This window comes from Curcuma longa, chromosome 5, assembly GCF_044706935.1.
Source record: "Curcuma longa cultivar G26 ecotype Majalengka, Jawa Barat chromosome 5, ITB_CL_G26_1.1, whole genome shotgun sequence".
Classification (NCBI taxonomy): domain Eukaryota; kingdom Viridiplantae; phylum Streptophyta; class Magnoliopsida; order Zingiberales; family Zingiberaceae; genus Curcuma; species Curcuma longa.
Window position 1 is genome coordinate 1,472,726 of NC_133865.1, and position 21,953 is coordinate 1,494,678.

The window sequence follows — 21,953 nt, forward strand, 5'->3', positions numbered from 1 at the left end:
TTCAATGAAGTAGTTACCTTTAACTAACAACCACGCTTAACTCTCAATATCCAATGTCTCCAACCAGTGGAAATAGCTGCTTGATAAATCAAAGGGTTTAAAACGTGCTAGTCTCGACAGAATCGATGACGTCCCTGTTCATCAATTCATCGACTAGGGATAATTTCAATATATTCATAATTGCACATGTAGAGATGCTCATTGGTTGTGATTCAATCACAAATTCTCTCATGCTATGAATCGTATTGCAGGCATTCAGTAAATGAGTTTAAATCCAATCAAACATATAGAGAATGTGCACTCAAATAGTGAATTTCTATTTATTCAATAAATATTACTACCATAAGGCGATTGCCTTAGGACACCTCTTAAATATAATAGTTAATACATAAGTGAAGTATAACAAAGACAAGAACAAACAAGAAGAAACATGCGGGATTTACTTGATTCCCAACCCGTTAGAATTGGTACTCCAAGACCTATATGCAAGAGGCACTCATCAACTAGTGTTCTTTCTAGATGTCTTCCGGAGGCGGAAAAACTCATCTTACAGTTTAAGTACAAGCAAAGGAATAAAATAATAAAGCACAATTTGTAAAATAAATACAAACAAATTCGACAGTCGATCTAGAAGACCCTGAGCGCCTCGCACCCCTCCTAGCACTTTTCCGGTCGCACGAGCAACATGTCGAGATCTTTTCACGAGCAAGGATGAAGAGAAGAATATGGAGATTGGTTGTTTTGAACGTTTGCATGAGGTTGCTTTTATAGATTTTTTTTTAACTACCGATAAATCTTATTAATATATCAAACATGGATAAAACTTGATCAAAAAGACCAAGCTCTTCGCGCCTCGAAATCTCGTTTTATTAAGTTTATCGATCTACCAATCCACAGAATCGGTCTATCGAACCAAGCCACGTCATTGATCCGGGAACCAAGCCACGTCATTGATCCGGGCTCGAACCCAAACCCAGTTAATCGACCTCGATCGGTCTACCGATCCTTGGGATCGATCTATCAAACCATCTTGGGTCTGGTTCGACCCGAGTCTAGTTTGATTCACCCTAAACTTGATCCGGCTACCTTTTTCTACTTTCCATCTTACTTCCAACTCTAGGTTCCTACAAGACAATCGTACAACCATACAAATAGACAAGCTTAATCTGTAGTCTATCTAACCTGCTAGGCTTATCTAAGCCTTATCATATAAGTCTGACCTCCTACTTCTTGCTTGGAGTTCCTCAAAAAATTTCACCACCTAGGATTCCCTCTCCTATGATCACAAACCTAATTATGTAAGTTTACCTGATATCAGTGTTTTAAAAGGCGTTACGGAGGCGAGCCCCGGGGCGAGGCGTTCCAATACTGCCCTCGGGCGATGGAATAAGGCGTAAGTGTTGTGAGGCGTATGCCCAGAACTACAAGGCGTTCGCCTGGGCATTAGGGCGAGCCTTAGTTCCGAGGCATTAAAGGCATAAGCCCTATAAATTATCTTTAAAAAAATAGACATTTAATAGTTTAGAGGATCTTTCTGCAAAATGTCATTTTCTTTAAATCCCTAATTCTAAAAAGGTAAAACCCTAATCCTGTCTCTAAATCACAATTTCTTCCTTCACCCGTCGTTGCCCAGTGTGCAAGTTTGCACTTTGTCTCCCACGGTCCCACCTCGATCTGGTTCAGGGCCTCGAAGTGCTCCATTTCACTGCTGTCCCACACGCAGTCATCCACTCATCCATGAAGCCATTTTGATCATTGATGAAAGAAGAGGAGGACGCAGCGTTCATGTGGCCTAACCGCCTAAGGAAGGAGAAGACGAAGCATTAGCGAAGCTCATCAAGAATCACCAATTCACCATCATCAAGAATCACCACCATCAAAGATTTTGCTTGGAATCCAACGGTCCCACCCACCTCGATCTGGTTTGCACTTTTTCTCTCATTTTTTTTTTTGCATTTTAGCTTTGTTATGTCCTAAAACTTTTACAAAGGATGGCACGAGCAGCAAGGATCATGAAACACTAGATCTCATCAAACTCAAAACTTTTAGCCTAAAAGTACTAAAAGCGCAACTATTATGTGTTTGACAGGATGGCTTCTAATGAAGATATTAACTCTGAAAGTGCTAGTAGAAAAGATTTTGCTTGGAAGCATGCTCAAATAGAGGCTAATGAGAAACACTTCAGATGTCGCTACTATAACCAAAGATGTACCAGGACTATTAATAGACTTAAACACCATTTGGCTAAAACTCATTAAGGTATGAAACCTTGTCCTTCTGTTCCACCAGAAGCATATGAGGAATGCAAGAAAGCTTTATGTGAGATAAAATATGTAAAAACTCAATGAAATATTGCCTTGAATGAGATTCGTTTGACTGCTGAAGGGGACACTAGAGTTATTTCACAAGTAGAGAGAATGAGTTGTACACCATCACAATCAAGGGTGAGGGGCCCTATGGATAATTTTACAACAATTCAAGCTAGGCAAACTACTTGGAATTCTAAGTGGAAAAAAGAAGAAAGAAAGGAAGTTTGCAAATTGATAGGGCGATTTTTTTTCTCTAGCTGTCTTGCTTTTAATGTTATAAATGATCCTTATTTCTTACCTATGTGTGAAGGAATTGAAAAGTATGGGCCTGATTTTGTACCTCCTACTATGCATGAATTGAGAACTTGGATACTTAAAGATGAGGTTCAAAATATCAATAAAATGATGGAAGATCATAAAAAGGCATGGATACAATATGGTTGTTCTATAATGTCAGATAGTTGGACTGATGGAAAAAAGTAGATGTTTGATAAATTTCTTAGTAAATAGTCCAGCTGGTACATATTTTTTAAAGTCGATTGATGCCTCTGATTCTATAAAAAAATGGGGAACTTTTGTTTACTTATCTTGATAATGTAGTAGAAGAAATTGGAGAGAAAAATGTTGTGCAAGTTATTACAGATAATGGTTCAAATTTTATTAATGCTGGAAAAAGATTGATGGAAAAGCGGAAGTATTTGTATTGGACTCCTTGTGCTGCACATTGCATTGATCTCATGCTAGAAGATATAGGCAAATTAAAAGTTCATGAAACTACACTTAGAAAAGCTAAACAAGTGGTCAAATTCATATATGGGAATACTTTGATTTTGAGTTTGATGAGATCTTTTACAAAGAATCATGAACTTCTACGACCTGCAGTAACACAGTTTTCCACTGCTTATCTTACCCTTCAGAGTATTTATGCTCAAAAACAAGCACTTCAATCTATGTTCACTTCAAAGGCTTGGAATTCTTGTTCTTGGGCAAAACATGTTGAAGGTATGAAAGCCAAAGCCACAGTTTTATTTGATCCACAATTTTAGCCTCAACTAACTTATTGCATACGAAGTGTTGTTCCATTAGTGTATGTTTTGAGAGAAGTTGATTCAAAAGAAAAGCCTTCTATGGGTTTTATATATCATTTGATGAAATCTGCCAAGGAACAAATTGCTTTGAATTGTGGCATGAACAAGCAAAAATATGAGCCTATTTTGAATAAAATTGAGGCAAGATGGACCCCACAACTTCATCAACCATTACATGCTGCAGGCTCTTATTTGAACCCTTAGTTGCGTTTTCAAGATGATTTTTCTGATCTTGATCATATAAAACAAGGTTTGCATGAATGCATGGATAGACTGCTTGATTACAATGATCGGCTTAAAGCTGATATTCAACTTGATCAATATGATTTTTCTAGAGGAGATTTTGGTTCTCTGGTTGCAGTTAACTCTAGAAAATTACGAGCTCCAGGTTTGTATGAATTTTTCAATATGTCTCTTTGACTATATTCAACTGTTACTTTTAGCTTTTTATTAATTTCATTTTCTATTTGGTAGCTGATTGGTGGATTCGTTTTGGTGGCAAGACTCCAGAATTAACAAAATTTGTCATCCGTGTTCTTAGTTTGACTTGTAGTTTCTCAGGTTGTGAAAGAAATTGGAGCACTTTCCAATCGGTAATATTAATTTTCATTCTTGTTATTTGTATGTTTTTATATGATTATGCTTTCTACACTATAATTTTCAATCCTTTTTTCGTATATTATTATCTTCTAGATTCATACTAAGAAGAGAAATAGACTTGAGCATAAGAAGTTCAATGCTTTGGTGTATGTCATGTACAATACTCGCTTAAGGGAGAGGAGTATAAAGAGGAAGCAAAATTTTGATCCAATTTTGATTGATGAAGTTGATTCAGATGATGAATGGATAACTGAAAAAGAAGATCCTATATTTCCAGAAGAAGCTGATTGGCTTGATGATGATGATTTATTTAGAGTTGATGCTGTCAGGACTTTGCCAATTACTGAGATTTATGAGAAAACATCCCCAATTGATAAATCTAACAATGCTTCATCTCAGTTGGTGCCACAGAACAGAAAAAGAAATCACGATGAAAGTTTAACTTCATCAAGTAAGTTTTTAACTTCTTAATATCCAAATTCATTACTAATTTTCTATATATTATATTGAGACACTAAGTCAATTTGATATGAATTTATTTAAATTTTATTATGTGGTTAGGCAAGAGCAAAGGTAAAGGAAAACAAATTGCCATCTTGGATACTTTTGAAGAAAATGAAGATGTGATAGAAATTCTGGAATCACAGTCAACTATTAGAGGAATAAATACACTAGATGAAGATGATGATATGGATGATGTTGATTTTGATGAATAGAATCATTATATTTGTCTTGTCAGTTTCTTACTAATTATTGGTGTATTCCTTGTTAGATATTTCAATAACTTGGTTTCTAATTTGGTACTTTATTTTGATATGTGTTTATTAAAACAGTTAACCTTTGAAGTTTGTGTTTGTAATTTGTGTTTGATAATGTAGTAACTTCTGAGTTCTAACTAGCTTGTTTTTAAGATTTATTTTTTTATAATATTGATTATTTAGTTTTTCAAGTGACTAATTTTGAAAAAGTATGCTTCTTAAATTATTATTTGGAATTGTATAACGATAGTTTTGTGTCTATATAGTTTTTCTTAATTTTATCTAATTTTATTATATCTATTTATATTTTTAAAGTAAGTATTTTTTATAATATATATCATATTTTTAATTTTTTATATATTTAAAAATTAAAAATTTATGGGGCTTACGCCCGACGCCTCGGGGCTTTCGCCCCGTGTGGGCGGATGGTAAACGCCTCGTCCAACGCCTTCGCCTTTTAAAACACTGCCTGATATATTAGATGTGCCTCACCACCTAAGGTCACCCCCTTAGAATTTTTTTTCTTTGTCAAACCTCTGATCACATTGACCCACCCGAACTTTCAAGTCACTCGGTAGACTTCTCACCCTTGCTAGTCATCCGGTCAACCTTTACCTAGCTAGACTTCCAAGTCACTAGATAGACTTTTCATCCTCTAGTCATCCGATCAACCTTGACCTGACTAGACTTTACTCACTTTCAAACATCAAGTCTTGTTTGGATAACTCTTCGTCAAACTTGATCAAACACAAATATATTGTTAAACATCGAAACCTTAGAGATTGATTGCACCAACACCTTCTACGACGTCGACAGGTCAAAGGTTATCCTCGTGCCACATCAGCAAGATCATCTTTATCCCGTGTCACATCAATAATCTAAGACTTATCCAGCCCACCTCGAATGACACATCGACACATGGGACAACTAGGTTGGCAGCTCAGTATTCAATCTACCGAACCAACCTTTCAGTTTATTGAATCGTTCAATATACCAATCGACCAAATCGATCTACCGATCCTACAAAATAGGGTTAGTATAGAAATATAATAAGATAAATACAATTAAGTCTGACAATTACATAACTGTCTGATCTCAATTTCGGATTCCAAGTGGAACCCTTAGTTGGCTCGTCGCCTAAAGCTGCCCCCATAATGAGAACTCGTCCTTACACCTTCTTTTCATAAGAACCACTCCACTCTACGAGCTTACCTTACTTACCATTTGCCAAGCATTCAGTTCTCCAGATCTGCTTAAACTTCCTCTGCTTAGCTTATGATTACTTGACCCGCTAAGACTTTCTTTTGATTTGATCTCTGATCCTCACTGACCCATCAAGTCTATCCTACTACATGTTCAGTCCACACTAACCCATCTAGACTTTACTACCTAGTGCCCTTGATCTGCTAAGACTTTCTTATTGTATTCGGTCTAACTGATCTACTAGGGTTTTCACTAGATGAATTACTTGCACACTTGATCAGGCTATTATATCACAATAAGACTTTGAACTCTTGTCAACATCAAAACTCAGATTTGATAATCTAATACTCTCTGCATCGACATCCTTCCCTCTCATTTTAAGCTTTATTGTAATTGTTCTAAGAGCTTGTATGAGGTTTTTTCACCTCCAAAGGAACTCTCATTCTAAGCTTCGTTGTATATCTTCTAACAAATTTCTTCACCTTTGGAAGAAGTCCAAGAAGGATAAAAGATAGTGAATGTTTTGGTAATCGCCTGATGAAGAATCATAGGTCATGTCCGAATCACATATATGGACCTTTTAGCATTGGTATGTTCTCATTGTTTTATTTCTGTTATGGAAATTAATTGCATTCAAACATGCTAATGATAGTGCAGTACTAATAGCTAAGCCATTAGCAAACTATAAGCTAGCATCCTAGGAAGAATCGCTATCCAATCTTCCATATGCAAGAGTCCTAACAAGTAGGCAACCCCAAGGTTTTGGGCATTTCAACCTGAGTGTAGAGATGTTTGGGATAGTAGGTGACTTGTTAGGTGTTTCAATTTTAGCATAGAATGATATGGAATAATAGATCACTTGTTAGGTTGGGCAAAGGAGTTTTTTCGACAACTCACTTGAGTGAAATGCGTATCTCGGTAAATACCAAAATATGATGTGTTATCTGGAAATTAGTCAAATTTGAATGCATAGTTTTGGTAAAATATTGTAGTTTCAGGCCTATTATCAAGGACCGTAGCACAGCTAACTATGATAATGTGAGATTTAAATCTAGCCTTACAAGCATATACAGAATCTCAAAACCAAATAGATAACAACATAATAGGTGCCCGTCATTGAACCTATAACAAGCATAAGCTAAATATATGGAGTGTCTACCTATTTACCACAAGGTAGGTTGGTTATAAATGTTAACGTACTAAAATCTTCTAAGATCGTGAAAAAATTATCAACTTGAACCCGTCATAAAAACCCATTGGGGCGCAAGATCAAGGGGTGAACTATCATCATTATCCTTCACATATGGATCAGCTTTGTGTTGGACGAGCAACATGCCAATTTCTTCCCTATCACACAAAGCAGCATAATGAAGCGGCGTTTGTCCTTCAATATCCTGTTGTTAGATGCAGAAAAAAATGAGGTTCTGATAGGAAGTTCAGGATTTTTTTAGGGGATTGCACTAGAAAACATACAGAGAGGCAGGAAAATTACAAATTAACAACTTTCATCACCACAAAGTTTCCAGAGAAGCCTTCTAATAGATAACCAATAAAGAAGAAAAAAAATAGAGCCTTCTCCAAGTTTCCTAATCTGAAATCAATTGTTGAATAGCAGTATTTCCAATTTGTACGATGACTAGCCTTTCAAAGTGATACACAATTATCAAAACATCAAACCTTGTTTTGAGGCAACAATAGGAGAACAAGTGCAGTGACCATTAGTTAGAGCAACCTTGGTCCAAGCACTAGAAAGGACTTTCTACAACTTGAATAAATTCCAAAATCAGTGTATCAAATGTAAAATGAGCTGGAAATAACAATGACCTCAAGTGGCATCAAATATTTACAAAAATAAAATAAAAGAAAAAAAATCAAAGCTTGAGTAAAATCTCACTATACAATAAATATCAAACGCGATGCATTGCACTACATATCAGCTTTTGGCAAAACAGTCATTCTAAATTTTGGTCTATACAGTAAAGTTTTCTTTTCCTTAGAATAGCTTTTTTATCAAGTGTTTGTTTCCTATCTATTTCTACCACTCACATTTCTCATGTTGAGACATCTGCTACTGTATAAACCAAAATTTAGAGAGAAAAATTCAGTCATTCAAATTTGGATGCTCCTTTTGACAAAACAAGAAAACATTGTTTCACAAGTTACCTGGCAATATCTCCTTTAAAAACCATAACATTACAAACATATAGAATTCCATGTACTTTGTAAGCTTTTCTTTTAAACTGAACATTGGAAACCTCAACCAAACAAAGCATATCTAACCATCACACTAACTGACAGATAAGGTATTAATTGATGGGATTTTCTATATGCTTGGTGCCAATTAATGTGCATAATTAGATGTCAATCAGCAAGCCATTTCCAATGGCTATTCATCATGTTTTTGATTCTAACTTCAAAATTCAAAATCTTAAGACGTCCACTATATGGTCTAAAGTAAAACACATACCTGTCTTGTTTCATTTGATGTAACAGTTTGGCAATCCCCTTAACCAAAAACAAGAAGACTGTTGAACAACTTATCCCATGTGGTCCTGGAAGAGCATCTTCTTGTTTTTCATAAACAATCATTACAAGTTTGTCTTGAATTTGTAAAGTCGTCTTCCAACATGGCCATCTATTGATTTTAACTAATTGCCAGAAACTAAACAACATTACATTCAGGCACAAATCGTACCAACATGCTTTCAGTGTAGTAAATAAATTTATAAAGTTATAACTAACACTTGGTTTGAAAAGTTATTACTGTTTTATTATTATTAACCTCCAATTTCAAATGCCAAGGACATCACATATCAGCTTCCCTTGAACCCTTCTCAACTCAACCTATCTTCCTAAGCTTCTTCACTCTAAAGATCTCCTCTAGTTGCTTAGGTGACCTCAAGGCTCTCCTTAGACTTCTTGATGGCGCATCCCATAGCCTATTGATCCAACACAACTAATCAAGCTCTGGATTTGACCAATACAGGTTAACACAGAAAATCTCAATTGACACATTAGGTTTTGATTGGCCCAAGCAGTTCCACTACAGCTTACTCAATTTGACATAGTTTTTAGAGTCTCAGTTTTGGTTGCCAAGCAAAATATTATATTTCACCCATGAAGATCAGAGCAATATTTCAACCCTCATGAATAAATCATATACAAGGACTAATTTCCTAATTGATTTTAAAAATCAAAATTTCCTACTACGGTAATAAAGCATGTTGTCTTACCATCACAAAAGCAAATAAGGGCATACTAATACTTCTTTTATATCTTTTATAATTAGAACTCAGTACTAGCATTTCCTGGACTCGTGTCAATGGCCACAACAAAATGCATTCATGATTAATATGGATGATGCAGAGAGTGACACACTTAAACTTGCAGAACACTAAAGCCTCTGCAGCATATTTACTATTTATGAGAAAGATAAAAACCTTAGCATTCACGTCTGCATTCTTGTCTAGAAGTGTTTCCACAACATCAAAATGTCCACGATCTACAGCCCAATGCAAAGGAGTCCTTCCTTCACTGTCTGCAATAGACACAGTGCATATTTTCAATTTCGAATGACCAAAAACATTAAATGCACAAATTCACAAACGTCGACTAGAGCTCCTTCAGCTATGATATTCTAATGGAAAGGTTGAAAATTTTAATAAAAGGAACCATTGGTTGAAAATTTTGACACAGAAAATAAATAGACAAAACACAACTATGAAGCATGTCATGTCCAAATCAAGCTTTGATAGAAAGCCCAATTGTGAATAAGGATGTACCAAAGTGCTCTTGGTCATTAGATATTAAGTTTTCAAGAAAATTGCTTGAATGCTAAAGGTTACATAATATTGTAAATGTTGGAAATATAAGCAGCTTAATATCCTTTGGGGTTCAAACTTTCAGGGTCATAATGGCCTTGCTTCCTTTATCCTTCCTCTCTCTTCTATTCTAAACTTAGTTTAATCCATATTCTTAGTTTGCCACCATTCACTACACAGCACAGTTCTCATGTTAGCAAGTTGGATCTTAGAATTTTATAATCCTACGATTCTAATTTACATAAACAATATAAATCTCAAGTAGGATCTTACTTGGGCTAGGATCTCTGGAACCAACAATTCAATTCAATGTTTCATCATTGTTTCAAGGTTGTAACTTGGTTTGCACAATTATGACTTCATAAAATAAACTTACAATCACATAGGCATTTAAATTTAACATTGAATGAAAAGTAGTCATCTTTTTTATTCCATCTCATTTTGAATAATCTGAGAAGCCTTTCTAATTTCCAAATAGAAAAAATTTAATCTTTTTCATTATCATATAGTTTATAAAAGTTAAATAAAAATGTTTTATCATGCCACGACAAACATTATAGTTAAATTTAGAAAAATGTATGAGGCTTAACTGACTTTTAACCTTTTCAGTCATATTTCATTATTCATTATTTTTCTACATGAATAATACATTTTAGATATTAAAATTATAAAAAAAGTTAAAATGTTCATAATACTAATATATATTGGAAGTTAGTATATATTGTTGGTGCAATCATGCACCTAGTGGTCGAGTACAACCATATTGTTTTTGTTATTTCACAAAAGAATTTTTTATAAAATATTAAAGAGGTAAGCCCTATTTATATGCAAAGTTATGGCCTATTTTAAGAAATAATTAAGACTCTATTCTAGGAAGTAAATCAAAATTTTATTCTAAGAACTAATTTGTATTTTAGGTAAAATACAAATTAGGATACCAAATCACCCCTAACTATATTTATAATATTCTAACAGATACCAAATTACCCCTAGCTATATTTATAATATTCTAACACTCCCCCTCAAGCTGGAGAATATAAATCATATGCACTCAGCTTATTACATATGTAGTCAATTCGGGGACCTCTCAATGACTTAGTGAATATATCTGCTAGTTGATCATGTGAGTTATCAAAACTAGTAGATATTTCTCCAGATATGACTTTTTCTCTGACAAAGTGACAGACGACTTCAATATGCTTTGTCCTCTCATGAAAAACTGGATTCGAGACGATATGCATGACGGTCTGGTTGTCACATATAAGTGACATTTGTGTAACCTCTCCAAACCTTAGCTCCTGAAGCAACTGTTTAAGTCATATAAGCTCTTGACTGGCTATGGCTATAGCTCGATACTCTGCCTCTGCACTGGATCTTGCTACAACATTCTGCTTTTTTACTTTTCTAAAAAACAAGGTTATCTTCGACAAATATACAAAATCCAGAAGTAGATCTCCTATCAATGGGAGATCCTGCCCAATCTGCATCAGAATACCCTACGACTCGAGTATGTCCTTTATCTCCGTACAAAAGATCCTTTCTTGGAGCGCCTCTGATATATCGGATAATACGAGTCACAGCATCCCAATGTTCCTTGCATGGAGAATTGAGAAACTAACTTACTACACTTATTGCAAATGAGATATCCAGACGAGTAACAGTAAGGTAGCTTAGTCTCTCTACTATTCGCCTGTACTATTCAGGATTTAAAAGAGACTCCCCGTGATTTGGCAGGAGCTTGACATTCTGATCTATAGGGTTGTCAACTGTCTTTGAGTTTAACATTCCTATTTCTTCCAGAATATCCATTGCATATTTTGGGATATGATAATTCCGTCTTTGGACTGTGCTACTTCTATCCCCAAGAAATATTTGAATTTGCCAAGATCCTTTGTCTGAAAATGTTTGAAAATATATTGTTTTACCTGTGAAATCCTACGATAATCATTACCTGTGATGACAATATCATCAACATAAACCACTAAATAGATGCAACCAGTAGATGAGTAGCGATAAAAGACAGAATGATCAACCTCGCTCCGAGTCATGCCAAACTGTTGAATTACAGTACTAAATCTACCAAATCATGCTTTGGGTGACTGCTTAAAAAGATTTTCGCAAGCGACATACAAGACCAGAAGACTCCCCTTGAGCAACAAAACATGGAGGTTGCTCCATGTAGACTTCCTTGAATAGGTCATCATGTAAGAAAACATTTTTGATGTCCAACTGATAAAGAGACCAATGCCGAATCGCAACAATGGACAGGAATAGGCGCACAGAGGACATCTTGGCAATAGGAGAAAAAGTGTCCACATAATCCATTTCGAAGATTTAAGTATAGCCTTTAACAACGAGGCAAACCTTAAGCCGGTTAACCTTTCCGTCTAGACCAACTTTCACCGTGTATACCCATCGACAACCAACAACTGACTTCCCTAGTGGTAGAGGAACGAGGTCCCAAGTCCCACTGCTCTGTAAGGCACACATTTCGTCGAGCATAGCCTGTTCCATCCTAGATGGGCAAAGACATCACCTACAGTCTTCGGAAGAGAAACAGACGACAAGGAGAAAAGACAAAAATAATACAAAGGAGAAAGACGATGATAACTCAAAGAAACATAATGAAGAGAAGGAATACGAGTGGAGCGCATACCTTTCCGAAGTACAATGGGAATATCAGACTCAGGAGATGGGACCAGAGGAAGAGACGAAAGACTTCGCTCCAAAGATATGTCCATGGCAGTGTCAGTGTTGGGCGGTGGCAAAGCAAGACAAGGACAATGCTGATAAACCTGCACTGTGAGGAGGAGATAGGGCTGGAGGTGATAGAGACTCCTCCGGAGGATAAAAGATAGTTACTGGCGCAGGCATAGGAGGAGAAAACTCGGACGAAGATTCATTAAGCCCAAAAAATAGAACCGAATCAAAGAACGTGACATCAGCAGAGATGAAATACCGATGGAGAGTAGGGGAAAAACACTTGTACCCTTTCTGAGACCGTAGGTACCCAAAGAAGACACATTCATGAGACGAGGGAGAGAGTTTATCAATGTCAGGATCAAGAGTATGAGCAAAACATATAAAACTAAAGACCCTAGGTGGTAAAAGATGAAAAGATTGATGAGGATAAAGTACATGATGAGGTATTTGACCCTGTAAAGTGGCAGAAGACATGCGATTGATGAGATAACACACAGTAAGTACAGCGTCACCCCAAAATCGATGAGGAACATGAGAGTGAGAAGAAGAGTCTGGGTGGTCTCAAGAAGATGACGATTCTTGCATTCTACAACTCCATTCTGTTGGAGGGTATGAGGATAAGACGTCCAATGCAACACACCATAAAACGCCAAGAGGTTCGAAACAGAGTAGATAGATGCTCACGTGCATTATCACTTTGCAAGGATCAAAGAAAAATATTCACGTGCATATTCTAACAATTTTAATGTGGTTGGCAAAGGTTTTATATTTTTGTACTCACGTGTGTCAAATATGCAAGTGCAAGTTTTGTTGACACATTGTAGGTGCAATGAGAAAGTCCAATAGGAGTTTGGTAGCAATCCGAGTGGATCGATGATGATCATGCATTTGCCAAAAAAAGTCTTGCTAATACTAGCAAAGATAAAAAGTCCAACAAATATTAGTAGAAGTCAGAATCCCACAGGTGCTGGCAGATATGGAAAGTCCAATAGGTGTTGATAGAAATTCAAGTAGATCAAGGTGGACCAGACAATTGGCAAAGAAAAACTCAGAGGTGAGGCTTCTTGGCAAACAAGAAGTCTCAGTAGGTCAAGATGGACTAGTTACCTACAAATATGGAAGACCTAGGGATTGAAGCCTCTTGGTAGATAGAAGTCACAGTGATCAAGGATGACTAGACACTTGGTATGAAAAAAGTTTAGGTGGTAATCTCTTGACATGTGAGCTGTGAGAGAGCAACGTGGATAGTTCTCATACTTAAGCGAGGAGTTGACCAAGAAACAAGTGTTTTAACATCAAAATGAACGTGTCAACTAGACAACGAGCCAGTTGATTGATTCGTCTAGTTGATCAAGATATGCAACAGAAAGGTCTGTTCCAAGTTAAGTCAACTGAATAGTAATTACTAAACCTAATAGTAATTCAATCGACTTAATAATTTATGTTCAAAATAGTGTAATCATTAAACAAAACAAGATGGTGGCAAAATAGTCGACATGTAAAACGAACATTAGAAGATTTGGACAAGGATAAAGTCAAATCTAGATCAGTCTAGTGATGAGCAGATGAGAACATTGTGATCCAAGGAACTGATCACAAAGTCAACTAATGACACAGCAGATGAATCGGTCGAAATCCAAGTGAACTGGACAAGATCCAAAGAATCATGTCAAAGTCCGATCTAATTTTGTCGACTAAAGTTGAAGTAGCAATAGACCCTGCAAATAGAGTTTTGAGGCCAATGGATTAGGATTATAAAAGTCAACTTATGGTGACCTACTTCACCTGAAATACCAAGTCAAGACAACTCAACCCGAACATACCATGAACACCCATAAGGATTAGATAACAACAATAAGTGCTCTATCTATAACAAGAATTTCCGATTCTCAAGTTCACCATTATTATTCCTTTAGTTTCACAGTTTTATGCCTTATATTTATAGATGGTTTCCTACTTTGGTTTTAAAGTTTAAGGTCTTTATCTTCAAGCATCATATCCTAATTATCTCAGTTATTTATTTTGAAAATGGTTTCTCCGCCATAGAAGGTTTTCGAGGAGAAAATAAAGTGACTTTTCGAGAGATGAGTCACCTTACGAGTCTATAGGGCATAGAGTAGGAACCCGGGATTTCGAATTGCATAAATACATGTGTTTGTGTCTAATTTTCTTTTCTTTGCACTCAATTTTCTTAATGAGTCTTTTTAACTCATATTCCCATTGTGTGAATTATTCAAAAACAATATAAACATTAACAATTTCCAATGAATTTTTCAAAATTTTGAAAACACTTAATTACCGTTGCATTTTTTAAATCTAGAAAATATTTAATTTCCACTACACTTATTTACTCTAATAAAATTTTACAACAAATTTTTGATTGTAATATTCAAACCCGTCTCTAGCACTCACGATCTTACATATATGATAGTCTTTATCATCCTACACTTCGATCATATAATCTAATCAAATAAACCTATCATCATGCCTATGTAGGATCTACAACTTTGATTACAATAGTACACCACAAGAGACACGGTACATACACCAACAAACATGAGGCTAAAAACTCACATATCAATTCAATATAAGAAGTTCATTTTGTTATGATAGACTTGCAACTAAAGACCTAAGGAAAGGAGAGATGTGGATATATTATGCACAAAACTATAGCTAAAGGGAGAGTTGAATATATGAAGAATGAGAGGCTAAAATTCATAAGTTCACAGTTATGCTACTTGCCCTTGAAGCATAAAATTACGCTAGTTAAGTTCCTTTATACAAGAAACTCATCTAGGAAATTGTGGCATATCATCTTGAAATGGAGCATTGGTGCAAGCCTACTATAAGGGATCATTTAGATTTAATCAAGGTCAAGTGTATACTAAATGCAACCATAATTAGAGCAATGAAGCTCAGCTCTACAAGTAGCCATAATTAACATTCCATGAAGAAAATAGGACAAGCTGAGGAGTATTCAAAACACTAAAGCACATGTAGAAAAATCTTGTAGGAATGGCGGAGTACACTTGACCTTATATGTATTCCCACTGCAATTGAATTTCAATCATGTAGATTATTGATTAGCAGATTAACAGAGTACAACATAGTTCAAGCATCTATTCCCACTGCAATTGAATTTCTATCAGATAGTAAGGTTTAAATGTTCTTGAGCACTACCTTCCATGACATCCAAACTACAACCAACGACCAATTCAATTTGGCCAACTTACAGTCTAACATATACAAGATGGCCAGAATTAACATTGATTAGTTGATTGTAAATTTGAGCAAATTTTGGTTATATTTTAGCAAATTTACAAGTTCCTAAGCAACTTAATGCAATGGGAAACATGAAATGGTGCAAATTGGCAGAAAAATCATGGATCTACCACAATCAAATAGTGTAAAAGAACATAAACTAACATAAACCCATGAAGCATCATGTCAAATGTATACCCTCATGAGAATCTAAAGAGAACAAGTGGTTCCATCAAGTCAATCAAAAGGATGTGCCAGTTAACTGATCTGGTAGAGACATTGACTAGAGTGGTGGAGAGGTCTTCTCTTGGGATCAAATCCAACTTCACCAATTTTTCCTAAAAACACCTAGACAAATTTCCTCAAAAGTGAAGAATTGTTGGTCTACAAATAATTTTATCACAGATCTTTCCCCAACAAACAATTCTTACAATCTAAGAAGTTCCATAACACTATTATGCATTAAAAGTTAAATATTTATAATACAAACAACAACAACCAAACTTTATCCCACTAAGTGGAATCGGCTATTGATACAAACAAACATATGAAAATTATGCTTAATGTTTTTCTTGAATATATTTTATTTTTATTCACACTAAATACAAAGCTTTAGCATCTACTTATGTGCCACAAACCTCTTGTATTTACTAAAGCACCATTTGCAATACGCGTTAATAGCTCACCAAGTTGTCCTTCTCTAGCAAATATATGTATAGCCTCCAATTTCCTGAAGACCAAAAACATTAATCATAAAACTCAAGGGTAAATAGCACGCACATAAGGATCATGATAAGAGTATTTCACTACTCAAGTTGGACCACATGGCATAGCAAGTATCATTTACAATCGCACCTATCTCCTATATGTTATAAACAAGCAACATCACAAATAATGCAGTAGGGGATCTGCTGGATACAATCATGAGTCTCAAGGGATGAAGTGTGAAAGAAGCAACATCATGGGTTTCTATCACAAGCAAAGATCATTAGCCTAATGAAGGAACAAAATAACACAACCAACAAAAATAAGATGATTAGAAACATAATCAATATAACATATGCTACAACAAAGAATAACAACATAAAAAGATCATCCAACATCACTATTTCAGAAGCATCAACATGTTTTGTAGAACAAAAGGCAAAATCTTAACTGTATTCACAGAACATATCAAATATAGCATCCTGCAGAGATACAGAAACTTACAAATCAACCTCTGATGTTTCTTCATGGACAAAGCTACTGAAAATTGATCCCATTGACCCCTTTGCAGTGGAACCAGGTGGCATACTCTCATCATCATCCCCTTTCTGCGACTGGGTGATTTATTATAAGAAAATTAGTACACATTTTGTATATTTGAATTTTCTATAAGAAAAGAAAGAGTAAATTTAAGAACGTGCTTTGGTAGAGTGATCTGCCCAAGAAGGATATAACTCATTGATTATCACGATGTACTTCTGCATAGCCTCTTCAGGAGGTATAGTACCCAATCTCTGCCATGCATTCCTTGAAACATCACCCAGATGCTTAATATCAAAAAAGAGCCAATTAAACTGAAAAACAGTAGAACTAAGAGTAGTATAGAATGACATGTATGGATATAGAAGTATGATCAAGAAAGAAGAACCAAGTATATAACTGTGCCAGAAAAAGTTAGAACTATAACTTGTCTTATAAAATTTTTCACTCAATCTACATATGGGAGGTGCACATGTTGACTAAATCACCTATTCCAGTAACACTATATGTCTCTTATGTTATCAACAATTTCTCCACCAATCTCCCTTTACAATTTAAAGATCCAAGATATAAGAACTTTGCTGAGGTTTTTGTCCATCCATCCTCGCTATAACAAATTCTTTGGCCACATTTTCCAACATTCATACTTAGTACTGCATACCTCCTACATAAACTATTTATTTTTCAAAACATTTATTCCACAATTTAAGTTGAATTAATCCCCAGAAACGTATCATCAATGAAAACATACAGTTATATCTAAGAAACTACATAAGAACAAAAATTTGATCATTTCTGAAACGCTAGTACCATCATAAACTCGCCAGACACAGTCCACAATATAAAGCTATCAAGTAACTACCATTGTGAGTTTGAATCTACTATCCTGGTTAGATCACAACCTTAATGGCACAGATGAATCCATCATCTGAAGGAAAATTTGAATACAATCAGCTGAAGCACAAGTGCACAAGAAAGAAATCCTCATAGACATACCATTTGGCACGGGCGGTCATTTTAAGCGCAGAAGGCTGTGGCACAGTGCACGGTCCCTCAGTCGCAATCTTGTACAACCCATACAACTGCAACTGCACATCATTCGACACCTTTGCCGAATCTTTGTCGGCGGCTGTCGCGGCCACGAAAGCGGTGGCGGCAGCGAAGGCATCATCCAACTCCGTGGAGTCAATACCCTCCCAGTCACTGTCATCCTCCAAAAAGCTCTCCTTTTCCTTCTCCAACTCGCTGGCACCTTCCCTGACGTCATCCGGCGCATCAATCGAGGAGCTCTCGCGGGCGCCTAGGGAGTCCGGCGTCAGGTCACTCTCGCGGACGACCTTGAGATTGCCCTCTTTGAAGGAGATGACGATGGAGATCAGCTTGGCGATTAGAAAGGAGAAGACGAGGCCGATGATGACGGCCTGGCAGAGCTCTAACCAATCCCCCATGTCGAGATCGAAGGATCAACAAAACTAGGAGAAGGGGATGCAAAATCGAGGGATTCAGTAGGCCGTTTATCGAGCAACGAACATAGAAACCGGTGAACTGGAGCAAGTTGGAGGGATCAAAGGGGGATCGACGAGCTCAGTCAGTGGAAGAAAAGGCCGAGGAGAGGCGGTTGGCACTAGACGAGGGCAGGAGGACGGAAGAAGAGAATTGACGCGAAAAAGGCCCATTTCAAAAGACCGAAAGGGAAGAGTGAGAAAGAAAGGTGTTGACGAGCTGGGCCGTCCAGTAATGGCCTCCGCCTGGCCTGATTAGATTAGTGCTAGCTTTCTGATAATTAAAAAAACAAATTATTAAATAAAGATTTAAAAAATATAGAAGATGCATTTGATAATAAAAAAAACTATGAATTATTCGGACATGTACTAATTTTACTTTTGGTATACTTGTCCCGTTCATTTAGTCATCAAATGAGGTGGGAATGAACAAAATATACTATTGTTGTTTTTCTCTTCATATTTTTCTTATCTTCCAAACTAAATTTTCTTTTGTATATAATTAAATCTCTCTTTCACAAATACACATCTTTAAATATGCTTACCTAGCTAAGTTTTCTCATCATCTAACACTTGCCTGTGCAAAATAATACTCTGATGCGATTATAGTCATGCGAAAATAATACTTGATTACTATTATAGACATGTGAAGATTCAATTATGATTTATTATAACAACTAGCATATAAGGAATTTATTTTTTTTATTTATATATACTAGCTAAATAAAACTAAACTTATTTACTTATGTTGAAAATTAAAATTATATTAACTCTCAACACTTATATTATCCAACCTTACACAGATAATAGTGCATATCTAAAAAAATAAGAAAAGAGAAGTTATCTAATATTCTAGCTAGAAGAGGAGAGGAGGAAGGTGGGAAAATATATTCTTCTTTGATAAAGCTTTAATGAGGGTGATTACTGTAAAAATTAGTTGGTAGATGTAGGAGTAACTTGATTATGTTGATACAATCGATCCATGATCTAAGTTGTTAAGTATAATTGGATTTTGATATTTGATTAATATGTTTGATCCTTAAAAAAATATAAATTTAAATAATTTAAAATTTTCATCCTTAAAAAATTTAAATTTAATCTTAAAAAATTTAAAATTAATAAATTTAAAAAAGTCATTTAATTCTGATAATTTAATTAATAATAATAATAATTTTAAAAATTTAAACATAAATCTTATCAACAATAAAAGTTCACATAATTTGAATAAATTAATTAATAAATTAAAATTAAATAATAATTTAACTAATTTAAATTCAACAAATTCAATCATTAATAATTTAAATTTAATTAATCTATATTTAATTCAAATAAATAAAAAAATTAGACCAATTCTTTAACTTATTCAATCAATATAATCCATAATTAAATAATTCAACTTTAATTAATTTAATAAATCTAAAAATTAATAATAATTTAACTACACAAGATAGAATTAAATAATTAAGATAATCCAAATAATAGATAAATTCAAAACTTACAAAGAAAAATTCAGTGAACATGGTTGCCAGAGATCCAAATAATAAAAAATTTTATTGTAAGAATTTTTAAAATTTAATTTTAAATTTTAAATGGTACACGGTTGTAATTCTGTGAACTCTATCTTCATCTTCTTCTCCGAGCACATGTTCATGTAATGATTGGATCTCTAGCACTTGAAGAACATAATATGCTCTTTGTTCCTCCAAGCTCTTGGTATCGGTTGCTCATTTATCACTGGTGGTGTCATCCGAGTCTTATGGTAGGGTACTAATTTTTTTAGTATCCTCTCTCCTTGCATTTAAAGCAAATAACATGCAAGTTTAAGTTTGAATTTAAAATCACAGTACCTTCTCCCTCTCAATTCTAGACCTCCTTGCTCTTGTGGCACTACATCCAATCATGAGTCATCCAGGGTATGATATTAATTGTAGGATCTGTGCGGTTAAGAGGGGTGAATCTCGATCATTTGCTTTTTCAGTAGTACATTCATTCTATCAGATTAGTATGCAGTGGAATACATAAAGCAATAATAACAACTCATAAGTAAAGGACTTATGAGATTTACTTGGTTCCCATCCCCCAAGGTTGGTACTCCAAAGTCTATGTATGGGAGGTACTCATCCAATAATTATAGGATCGAGTTAGAGTGCTAGACGGGGGTGGGGTGAATGGCCCTTTATTGCTTTTTCACTGTTATTAAGTTTGTGCGTTGATGTGCGTAGGATGTATGTCTGTTTTCATGCTTTATTTGCACATCTTTTTGAGCTCATTGCTTCATTCTTATGTATATTGCATCCCATATTCATGCATTTAGGCATATATTCTACATTTCCTAGTTCGGAGATCTGCTCGTGTTTTTACATGTTTCAGGATGGAAAATGGAGCAAAAATGGCGCAACGGAGTATTATTGAAGATCAGGCAAGACAGGGCCGTGCCAGCCAAAGGCACGGCCATGTCTATTCAGCTTCTGGCCGTGTGACAAAGGGCACGGGCGTGTGCCAAATCCCCTCAGCATCAGCCAGAGGCCGTGCCTCAAAAGCACACCCGTGCTTCAAAACAGAACCAAGCCAGTTCATGGCCGTGCCTCCAAAGCACGGCCGTGTCTTCATCCTGGAGCAAGCCTCAGTTGAAGGCCGTGCCTCACAGGCACGGCCGTGTGCAAGAACAGAAGCGCCCAAGCAGCTGGCCGTGCCTGATAAGCACGGCCGTGTCCCTCATTTCAGCTCCAGCCAGTGTGTGGCCGTGCCTCCCAGGCACGGCCGTGCCATCAAACAGAAGAGGGACCATTCTGGGCCGTGCCAAGAGGCACGGCCGTGCCTCTGATCCGAGAGCCCACAAGTTCAGGTCGTGCCTCCCAGGCACGGCCGTGCCTTACCTTGTGCCCGAAGCAAACACGAGGCCGTCCCTCCCAGGCACGGCCGTGTGCACGGAGGCGAGCTGCTACGAACCCTGCACTATAAATGTTTTTAGTGAAATCCTAGGTCAGACCAATACCTACTATTCCTCTTACTAGGAGCGGGTCCTCACCCATTCCACTCGAAAGAAGTTACCTTTTATCAATCCAATCCTCTAAACATGTTAGACTTTTGCTCAGCCTTGATCCTTAGCCCCCAGGACTTCCACTGCTAGACGTCCAGTCCTCCAAACCCGCCTAGACTTTTCCACTTGTACTCTGATCTGTCAAGACTTCCTGTCCAGTCCTCCTAACCATGACTTCCTTGCCTCAGTCCTCCAAATCAGGTCTTCCTTGCCCAATCCTTTAGATCAGGACTTCCTTGCCTAGTTCTCCAAACTAGGTCTTCCTTGCCCAATCCTCTAGATCAGGACTTCCTTTACCTAGCTGCAACTAGGGATTTTCTGTGCTACCTGCATACTCAATTCAGCTCATTAGTCTACTTCTCAAACTTAACTTGAACCCTTTGTCATTATCAAAACTTAAGTTAGATCATCTGGTGCTCCCTG

The 21,953-nt window shown here is 36.2% G+C and overlaps 1 protein-coding gene and 1 pseudogene across 2 annotated transcripts; one reads left to right on the plus strand and one right to left on the minus strand.

Moving 5' to 3' along the window:
• The first annotated feature begins 2,609 nt into the window (after nucleotides 1-2,609).
• On the plus strand, nucleotides 2,610-4,468 carry LOC141829126 (uncharacterized; annotated as a pseudogene).
• Nucleotides 4,469-7,015: 2,547 nt separating this feature from the next.
• Nucleotides 7,016-18,621, minus strand: LOC141829426 (acyl-CoA-binding domain-containing protein 2-like). 2 transcript variants are annotated; one of them, XM_074716888.1, is made up of 6 exons: nucleotides 17,985-18,621; nucleotides 17,150-17,255; nucleotides 16,953-17,056; nucleotides 16,382-16,473; nucleotides 9,399-9,496; nucleotides 7,016-7,352 (listed from the first exon to the last, which is right to left on the minus strand). In XM_074716888.1, exons 1-6 carry the CDS (start codon nucleotides 18,434-18,436, stop codon nucleotides 7,188-7,190), a joined length of 1,017 nt encoding a protein of 338 aa, XP_074572989.1. In that variant the 5' UTR covers nucleotides 18,437-18,621; the 3' UTR covers nucleotides 7,016-7,187. The 2 variants fall into 2 exon arrangements, with proteins under 2 accessions (XP_074572989.1, XP_074572988.1); XM_074716887.1 differs by having other exon boundaries at nucleotides 16,953-17,062.
• Between the last annotated feature and the right edge of the window lie 3,332 nt (nucleotides 18,622-21,953).